The sequence below is a fragment of the Trematomus bernacchii genome, unplaced genomic scaffold (assembly GCF_902827165.1).
Source record: "Trematomus bernacchii unplaced genomic scaffold, fTreBer1.1, whole genome shotgun sequence".
Taxonomy (NCBI): Eukaryota; Metazoa; Chordata; class Actinopteri; order Perciformes; family Nototheniidae; genus Trematomus; species Trematomus bernacchii.
In genome coordinates this window covers 6,278,409-6,287,958 of record NW_022987821.1, presented here as the reverse complement: position 1 = coordinate 6,287,958, position 9,550 = coordinate 6,278,409, and the positions used below count along the sequence as shown (strand labels likewise).

The following is a 9,550-nucleotide window of genomic DNA, read 5'->3' as shown; positions in this document are numbered from 1 at the left end:
TGTATGTCGAGTAAATGTAGAAATATATGAAAGATATATAATAACGTGCAGTGTTTAAAAAAAAAAATTGAATTTCTTTTTTTTATCGATAACGGCTTGAGGTTAAAAAATAATAATAAACGAATTTGAAACTGGGGGGGGGGACACAAACGGGCAGACAGCAGAGCTCGGGGCAATAATGCAGATTTGTTTGACTTTTTTACACTTTGTTGTTCTCCTCCTTTCCTCCGCTCGTGTCTCAGAAACAGAGCGGAGGGAGAATGAGAATACGCAAAGCAGTGGACACTGAAACATGCACATACATTGGATAAATAACATAGGCGTTTAGTTTATTTAATAAAAGAGCACATGTTCAATGTGAAAAGTGACCGTAGATAGATTACTTCAGTTGCAATTTGGTGCTATATATATATATATATCTTTTAATTAAAAAAAAGATTACATTTAAAAAAAAAAATTAAAAAACAAAATAAAACACCTTGAATTTCAGGCGGGGCGCGGGGCTCCGTTGGCAGGGCGCAGCGCCCCGCCAAGACAATGGTAGGGGAAACACTGACGTGTGTTCTGTTTTCTTTATTTATACATTGGTGTATTTATTTCCATATTTATTTATGCATTTATTGATTCTTTTATTTATTTATTTGTGTATTTATTTCAACATTTATTTATTTCTGTATTTATTTAGTCATTTATTTATCCCTGTATTTATTTATTTACGTTTTTATTTATTTATTCCTGTATTTCTTCATACATTTATTTACACATTTATGTATTTATACTTAAGTCATGTTCCGTCCTCCATAATCCTCACCTCCAAGGTCTCCAAGGTTAGATTTCTGACAGAAGCACTCAGTCATTAGCGGTCTTTCACTTGTTGCCTGGAAATGGAAACTTTGACATTGTTGGATGTTGAACAGTAGTAGATCTTTACCCGTACACAGAAGTGACTTTGTGGCAAGATAAAAGAAATGTCCCTCTGTAATTGAGTCCATCCATATGTATTTGGCCCATACGTAATTGAGTTTACTCTTGATTTACAACTCTATTGAAGTGTTGTTGTAAAAGCCCCAACTTTCTTTCCCTTTTAAAGTCATCACTGGGATATGTATATTTACCAAATAACCTCCTTTGTGCCACGACAAGTCCATGCATGTCCATGCATTGCGCACGTGTTAACCATGATCATTATTTGAGGCACATTTTTAAAGGATTATTGGAGCAGATTCTTTTTTTTGAGGGACATTGCAATTTAAAATGTTAGAAAATGACAAAACGAAATCCAGCACTATGCTCGACTGTATCAAGAGGCCGGTTTTGCTTTTTGTAAACCACTCAGCAACTGAATATCAGGGGTGGGTTGTACAAATTGAACATACCATGGCAGAATGTGTGTCCATTTCCCGACTTGTCGCAGCACTGTATTTGTACTAACCCGTCCTTTTTCAGTCGATGCCTCCTTGTGTATAGTGTAGAAATTCTAAAAAGGAACGTGTATATTCTGCATGTAAAAACAGTGCTCTGTTCAAGTTCTCCTTGTCAACTGACAAAGTATTGCACAATTTGTGAGGAAAGAAAAATCAATTTGAATGTTTCAGGTTAAAAAAGCCCATTAAATCCAGTTTGTTTATATTTCATTACCAACAAAGGGGAAGGAGTGTGTCTCCAACTGTAAAGACCAGGGATTACATCAGATTTATAGAAGGATATTAACAGACTAGTTTATGTATTGTAGTCGTGTGTTTTATGCTTAAAAATATCGTTTCTTGAACTATAAAAAAGGCACTTACTGAAATGTACAATTTTAAAGAAAAAAAAAAAAGGAATATATTTTCTAATTTCTCCTTTTCCATAAAGTACTCAGTTTGGTCTTTTACATCTGAAAATATAACAGCAACGGACGGGTTTCACAAAGCGGAAAAAACTTTATTGTCATGAAACTGGTCAAATAAAACTGCAACACCACATGTGAAAGTTTGAGAATAAAAGAACAAACTGAAACAAAAATAAGATGTGGCAGTGAGATTCTTCTGGATTACTTCATCATGTTTTAGTCTGTTTTAATCGTCCATCAACTATTTTTTTATTGATCGCAACCGTGTTATCCTCTGATCCCAGTTCTTTCTCCTGGGGAAGAAAAACCTGTTAGAATTTGTTTTAAACACCATGATTTGTCAGATTGTGAGCACCATTGTTCATTTTTGTGTAATTTCACAAACCTGCCTGAGTTCACTCGCCGCAATCTCAAGTCTCTCCTTCAAATTGTCTTCACGTGTCACATCAGAAAGCACGGACCACTTCCTGTCTGTGAAAATGACCGGGACTGAGAGGACGATGCCATCTGGGAGATTATAGTCACCTACAAGCATCCAAAGAAGATTAGTTCAAACACAAGATAGATCAGCCAAAATCAATGTCTGAGATGATTGTATCCTCACCTGGGCAAAGCACTCCCAAAGAGAAGATCTCATCTGGACCACAAATGCCATTCCACGCCTTTAGGACCTCAAGGATCCCATTAGCGAGCGACATGGGAGCAGCACGGCAGGTCTTTGAAGCCACAGCTGCACGCTGACAACGCACCAACTCCTGTAAATCTGTTTCCAACCATTTCCTGGAAGAGAGAAGGAGATTATTCACTTTTTTGGGGACGTTTCAACTGTACATTTCACCCATTGAACTGAATCCCCAGCAGGGTACGGTTTGGTTGGCAGTTTTGCCATTTCATATCATTTATTTTTATTATGACAAACCTTTCTTGGAGGATGTTTTTGGCTGGTTGGGAAAAGTAAGCTGGTCCTTTGATTGGCCCATCATAGTTGAAAACCTTTGCTCTCTGGAGGTCAATATAGAAACTGCCGCTGATGTTTCCCCACACAATGACGTGTGTGACATCTACAGCAGAAGGGAGGGATCATTCATCTTGCTTAAGAAGGTGATGTATTTAAAAGACCTATTAGGTACAAAGGGAGAATTTCCTACCTGACGTCCTCACTTTCAGCTTCCTTGCGATGATGGCCCTCGCTTCATTCTCCAGCTGAGTTGCCACGGTGACAAATTGGTTGCTGTCAATCAAGTTTACGTTGTCCAAAAGTAGTGAGCATCTCAGGTTGACAAAGGAGTCCCCAGACACGATGACCTTTACCTCCCTGTTGGCCCGTGTGTCAATCAGCTGTCCATACTCTCTGTATCTGTCTGAGATTCTCTTCACCTTCTTCTTCATTTCCTCCTCATCTTCTGTATCACTGTCATCAGACCAACACTCATCCTGAAGTAGAATGACATCAGCTTCTTTAAAGGCCTGTTCCAGATCTGTGTGAATGGTCACCTGTGAATGAATACAGTTAGATGGCTTTGTTTTCCTTCTGATTAGGTTTAAAAATAGTCTCCAAAAAGAAGCATACTTGATATAGCAGAGGGAGTGCCAGGTTCTCCGTCTCCATCCTAAGCCACTGAAGTTGCTCCTCTTTCCCCTCCAGGTTTAAAAGGTGGAGGCTGATAGCAGAAGTGTTGGGGAACACCTCAGCAGAGAGCAGATTGGGGATCAGGAAGTGGCCGGTTGGGCTGAGAGCGCTGGAAATACCCAATCTGTCAGCTGACAATTAAAAAAAATATCAACATTTGTATTTTATTTTCAAACCAACCCACCTGCTGAGCCATATATGAAGGGGTTTAATAAGACTGACACGATGTTGCTCCTCTACGATTGAGTTCATCTTGGTTTCCAGATTCTCTGATGCAACACTCAGCATGATATCTGTAGGCATATCTGATGTGACGCTGTAATAGTCCTGCACAACAAGGGATGACAACAATAACATGTGGCAGACCTAAACCTATAATCCAAGCCATTTGTTATATTTCTCACAGTTTAAAGAACATATAAGGAAGTCATTCATGGGGACAGAAATGATGCAGCATAACAGGATTTACTGTAGGTTTAGACGGGATTTTGAAGGGTTATATACCTGACAATGCTCTAGGAAGTCACTAAACCCCCCTAAAAGCATCGCTTTCCCCCCTTGGTCCACCAGCTCCCTCCAAACCAAAGGGGACTGCTCGTGTTTCCAGCCATTTCTTGTGCAGGTGTCCTCGAGCCATTCCTATCGAGAGACAAGTGAGAGGAAACAGGATAAATATACTGATGATTTGTAAGTCAAAGAGACTTAATATAGTTTAAAATAAGCAATATTACCTTCCATGCATGTGGAAGGACTGAGATCTTGTGGATCCTGAAGTTTGGCAGACATCTCTGCAGACTGTCTGCTAATAGTTCCGCTTTGGCGTAATGTGGGCAGTCAGTTTTGCCTGAAGAGATAACAAGTGTAGCAGTTATATGTTTTATATTCTACATTAACACGTTAAAAGAAAATGAGTTAGATCACACTTTACCAGCGAGCACAAATTTAGCCATTGCATCCCGGATGGCGTCGGTTGCTAGGAAACTGTGGGTGTAGCGCTTATTTGAGTCCGTGTAGGAAGCGCTGCAAACAAACATAAAACCAGGGCCTGTTATTGTGATGAATATGAGGCCTATCATTAAACATGTACACCATGTGGTGGTATAAAGCGTGATAAATATTGTGCTTGACACGTTGTATATTTACAATGACCATTTTTTACTATATTGTGACAGTTCGTGCTGAACCGGGTTAACAGGGGGACTTAATATGGCAGCGCACACAGCAGCGCATGGGAGTGCTTGCAAACATTAGTATCGTTTTAGTGTAATGTAGCCCTGTGTCCCTTAGTTTAACACATTTCAAACTCAAACATGTTTTAGCAAGAGCCGTGTGTTTCTTTGTGACAGTTACTTGTGTGTTGGAGTAATAAGGTATGGTGCGTCACTTTGCTAACATTAGATAATGTGAGCTAGCCAGTGTTTTTGGAGGAGCCAGTCCGTTGACCTTGTGTTTATCTTCAGTCATAGTACTTTGTAATACTTAATTTTTACTAATTACTTATTTGAGGTAACCGTCTATGTGGCCAATAATGTAAATAAAGTGTTGACTGAAGATCATTTGGAAATAAATGCCATACTTTTTACATTTTACTCAAATTGCTAGCTACATTTGCAGGGAAATAGAATGTTATATGCAAAAATTCATTCATAGCATTCTATTTTCCTGCAAACTACTGCTTTATTTATCTTATTGCTATTTAACTATTTTATTACGGTGTAAAAAAGATTTTGTGTTTTATATTAGATTTCTTGTTTTTTATATTTTATGTATGCACCATGACATCAAGTCAAATTCCTAGTATGTGTGAACCTACCTGGCAATAAACCTGATTCTGATTCTGATTCTGATTCTAAAATACCTGATTGAGATTTTTCCTTCACATAGGGGCAGTGCGTAAATTAAGGACGCAAGGACTCTTTCTATCTCGTCCCCTAAGTCATTACAGTACAATGTCTGTCTGGGTGACAAAAGAGGTAATGAGATGGGGATGCCTTTGCAGCCGCAGGTCTCTATGGCAACAGAGCAATCTAATGGGGAAGAAATCACCCAAATACACATCTTTCCCCAGTCAGCAGTTAGCACACATATGGGGCACAAAGCACCATCAGACATGCCTGGAAAGCAACCGTGTGAGTTCAGTGAGGTTCTACTCAAAGGGGACGATTCACAGTGAGGTCCTGGAAGAGAAGGAGCCTCTTTCCTCTCCCCTGGCAAAGTCTTCGCTGCCCGATGAGAACCAATCTGAAGAGACAGCCCCAAAGGCGATACAACGGACTTCACCTTTAATGGACCGCCTGAAAAGCTGTGGCTCCCAGTCAGACGTGTTGGAGCTCACCTCCAAATATGCACCCACGTTTAAGCAGATCAGCTTGTGCCTGACCCACATCTGGTTAATTACTAAGACGATGTCGCCTGATAAGCGGCGCTACGAGCTGCAGCTCATGTTTGAGCATCCTGGTTTTGACGTGCTGCTGCAACAAGTCATGACGAGTGTGGGGCAAATGAGCAATAAAGACGTAGCTTATTCTCTCCTGAATATGGTCAATCTTGGGGTTCCTCAGGACAGCCGTGTGATCCAGACTTTTCTCCGATACTGCCAGGTAGTTGGCGAAAGATTGACCATCAAGGAAATGTAATTTTCCATTTGGAAATGTTTTTGTTTTTAACCCAAGTTAATGTTATTGTCCACTAACAGGAGAATCTGGATGACTTTGATGAGAAGTGCTTGTCCATCTTGGCCTCCTGTCTGCGAAACATGGAGCACAGCAACAACACTGACGCACTGAAGGATGGCGTGAGGTCAGGATTGTGTTGTTGTTTGGAAGACCCCTTGAAATATTTACATGACAACTTTTTTTTCAGATTCTGAAACATTTTCGTTTTTTTGTGGCTGTGTCCTAGGATGGTGGTTGAGGCCCGTCTTCCCGGCATCAAGAACGTAAAGGCTCTGCCGAATATAATGCGTATGTTGGGCAAAGACACCCCAATGGACCTCAAACGGAAATTCGAGGTTGGTTTATGAGTCCTGGTTTTAACCATATTTACCCTGATTTATTTGATTCTAAATTTCTCAAAGTTTATAATTGTGCAGAGATGTCCCTGACTGCTCATGACATTATCTAATAACAGCTATCTCATTGAAATATCATAGTATTTATAAACTACAGGGCATGACCAAGAAATGTCTTGTATTTCACTGTCTATGCAACTGAATCCATTCCCCATTGACTCATTCTGTCCCCTGCTTCCTCCAGGCGAAGGCCTTATCAATGTCAAACCACTTCAGCCTTCTAGACTCCCAGCAGATGATCATCGCAATGGCCGCAATTAATTTATACTCCAAACCACTGCTTGACATCTGCAGTAAGATTATTCAAGGTAAACACGGCTCTGAATTCTAGTCTATAAATGAAATCAGAAGTATTTTCTCATTGTTTGATTAACCTGCTAATCCCTCCTTTGGTAGAAAACATCAATGGGATCCCCTTCAACCAACTGTTTAAAACCATGCATTCGTACAGGCAGCTGGAATACAGAGACTTGGAGCTGCTCACTAACTTTTCAGAACACGCCGCCTCTATGATCGACATATGGACCAAAAAACAGGTGTTGCAACAGAACCCTCGTAAAATGTATAATCTCAATAATACAAACGGCTAAGCAAGAATCTATTTAAGTGTTTTTAAAAATGATCTAAAAGTGTCTCCCTGTCTGTTCAGGTGGTCTTCTTCCTGTCTGTGTGTGAGAAGCTCACCTTCTGTCCTGCCGCAGTAATGGAGGCATTCGCTGGAAAAGTGATAGAAAATCCCAAAGCTCTGACACTGCAAGACCTGCTCTGTGTGGTCAAGGTTTACTCCAATCTCAACTACGATCTGCAGCACAGGAGTCAGCAGTAGGTCACTCACATGGCTTCAAATGATACTCATACACAGGCCCTACAATTCATATTTAGCAGTAGATATTGCAACTTGCTCTTTTTTTAGTTAGGATTTCTGTAACCTTTTTTTATTAAATAAATATGATTTATTTACAATTTCTTTGTGAGCATGGAGTGTATTGCTTGGGGGTAAATTATCATCTACAAAGATAACCTGACTCATACTGTATCATATTGGCAGGTTTTTGTATAAAATCTGGTTTAAAACATTTTTTAATGCATAATTTAAATGACAATTGGTTTCCTTTTTGCTGTGGCAGGTTCCTGGATAGTCTGATCCCGGCTCTGGTCTCCTATCTGCCCAATATGTCCAGCTATGAGTTGTTGAAGTTGGTCTATCATCTGTGTCTACTGGGCCACTTCCCCTCTGCACTCCTGGAGCCCCTCCTGCAGAGCAGCACACTGGAGAAGCTTACATCCACAAGTAAGACAAACAAATTCTTATTTTTTTTTATTCCCCCCACACTTGGATCTTTTGGAGTTCATTTATCTGATTCTTTTTCTCCTCAGATCCCATTTACCTCGCCAACCAGGAGAGGATGTTTCAGACGGTGAACTTGTGCCTCCATCTTGAGCATCCTGTGCTCCCTCAGCCCCTGACGGTGCCCCCCACTCTCCTGGGAGCCCCCGTCCTGGACAGTGGAGCTGTGACCCCGGAGCTCTCGCAGTGCCTGCAGAGTGTGATGGAGGACCAGGCGAACACCACTCTGCAGGAGAGGGTGTTGCTGTTGGGCTTCTACTTCATAGGTAAACACTATCTGGAATACTTCTTTATTTGTCCTTTCTACCGCCTTCACCTCCCTCCACTTGCTAAGATAACTGAAGTATTTCGCTTGTGACTCGTAGATGGAGTGATCACCAAACCTCTGCCGTCTGAGACTGATAGCGGCGGTGCAGAGAGCAGACAGAGGTAAGATCAGTCTGCAGGAGATGACATCAGCTGACTCTTTAACACATATGTGTTGGTATTTTGTTTTGGATTTATCGTGATTATGTGAGTTTGTCGTAACAAAAGGTGGAGAGGATGTTCAGCCGCTCTTTTTGTTGAGTCAGTCGGGCAAATCTGATTCCACAACCTTTTTTTACAGATGCTTTAATATCATTTTGAACTCATTTCAAGATTTGAAATAGGATATTCAGGCACAACCTTTTGTCACTTGCTTTCACTGAGGAACACAGGCTGGTAACAATTTAAGACTTGGTTGAAAATGATGTGTTAAAAGGCTTATCCAGCAACTACCAACAGCTAAACAAATATAACTTCCATATGTGTTTGAAAACGTTTTTTTTCATTTGAAAGCAAGACAAAATAACCTATTGAAAATCAAAGAAACGTAATAACCCTGCTGTGTAAAGGTTAGTTGTGAAGTGTGTGCCAACGGTCACATTGTCACATAAGCCTTCACATTTAGGTCTTTTAACCAAACGCCACTTTCCCCCGTCCTAGGATTGCAGTCATTTGCCCACCACACTATAGTTTCTGCTTTGGCACGTCCCATCCCCGCGGCACTCTGGCTCTCAAGATGCGCCACCTGAAGACCCTCGGATATGACCCTGTCTGGGTGAGACTGAGAGACGATTACAGTTTGTAATGATCGAGTTTAAACTGTTACTTTAAGTGTCAGAATAATATTGATTTCTTCATTTCCTGTAGCCTCTTAAATTAAACCTTCTTTCACCCACAGTTCCTCGTTTGACAATTGCTTGCTAACATTTGATCAGAAAACAAATTATACTACTACCAATTGACGAAGTGAGAGTAACAAAATGTATTTCATCCTCTTCCTGTCCTCCAGGTGACGGAGCAGGAGCTGCGGTCTACGCCAGAGGAAAAGAGGACGGATTTCCTCAGGGATCGGATTTTTCCAGATCACAAGCTGAAGTGGAGAAACTAAACCTAAACACGAACTAGGAGTCACAAACTGTGCAATCATCGTCAACACACAGGTTGTGGTTTGCTATTTTTAGCTTTGTATAGAATGAGGAAGAGAAACAAATAAAGTATTTTTATAAATGTGCTCTGGTTTGGGTGTGTGGTTTCTTTTCTAAGGTGAAAAATCTGCATCTCATTTGGTTTTAATCGTCCGTCTGCAATTTGTTCAAAGCCTAACAGAAACAACATGTGGATCTTGCTGATGCTGGTGGCGGTTGA

The 9,550-nt window shown here is 40.6% G+C and overlaps 2 protein-coding genes across 2 annotated transcripts; one reads left to right on the top strand and one right to left on the bottom strand.

Annotated features, from left to right (window-relative positions):
• Positions 1–1,842: 1,842 nt before the first annotated feature.
• LOC117499015 (putative malate dehydrogenase 1B) lies at positions 1,843–4,524 on the bottom strand. Its single transcript, XM_034151241.1, has 10 exons — positions 4,390–4,524; positions 4,193–4,305; positions 3,966–4,100; positions 3,646–3,788; positions 3,402–3,570; positions 2,980–3,325; positions 2,751–2,892; positions 2,436–2,611; positions 2,217–2,356; positions 1,843–2,124 (listed from the first exon to the last, which is right to left on the bottom strand). Exons 1-10 carry the CDS (start codon positions 4,493–4,495, stop codon positions 2,041–2,043), a joined length of 1,554 nt encoding a protein of 517 aa, XP_034007132.1. The 5' UTR covers positions 4,496–4,524; the 3' UTR covers positions 1,843–2,040.
• Positions 4,525–4,681: 157 nt separating this feature from the next.
• On the top strand, positions 4,682–9,416 carry LOC117499014 (FAST kinase domain-containing protein 2, mitochondrial-like). Its single transcript, XM_034151240.1, has 12 exons — positions 4,682–4,831; positions 5,346–6,061; positions 6,157–6,260; positions 6,363–6,471; positions 6,716–6,839; positions 6,928–7,067; positions 7,181–7,353; positions 7,659–7,822; positions 7,909–8,145; positions 8,245–8,308; positions 8,846–8,960; positions 9,195–9,416. Exons 2-12 carry the CDS (start codon positions 5,411–5,413, stop codon positions 9,291–9,293), a joined length of 1,980 nt encoding a protein of 659 aa, XP_034007131.1. The 5' UTR covers positions 4,682–4,831; positions 5,346–5,410; the 3' UTR covers positions 9,294–9,416.
• Positions 9,417–9,550: the final 134 nt, after the last annotated feature.

Bases quoted from the DNA above. Each gene is read 5' to 3' on its own strand.
- LOC117499015 (XM_034151241.1), bottom strand. From the start codon at position 4,495: ATGTTTGTTTGCAGCGCTTCCTACACGGACTCAAATAAGCGCTACACC. The intron at 2,893-2,979 runs GTAGGAAATTCT...CTTCTGCTGTAG, and splicing joins GCTGAAAGTGAGGACGTCAG to ATGTCACACACGTCATTGTG. The intron at 2,125-2,216 runs GTTTGTGAAATT...TTTCTTCCCCAG, and splicing joins CGGCGAGTGAACTCAGGCAG to GAGAAAGAACTGGGATCAGA.
- LOC117499014 (XM_034151240.1), top strand. From the start codon at position 5,411: ATGTCTGTCTGGGTGACAAAAGAGGTAATGAGATGGGGATGCCTTTGC. The intron at 7,354-7,658 runs GTAGGTCACTCA...TTGCTGTGGCAG, and splicing joins CTGCAGCACAGGAGTCAGCA to GTTCCTGGATAGTCTGATCC. The intron at 8,961-9,194 runs GTGAGACTGAGA...CCTGTCCTCCAG, and splicing joins TCGGATATGACCCTGTCTGG to GTGACGGAGCAGGAGCTGCG.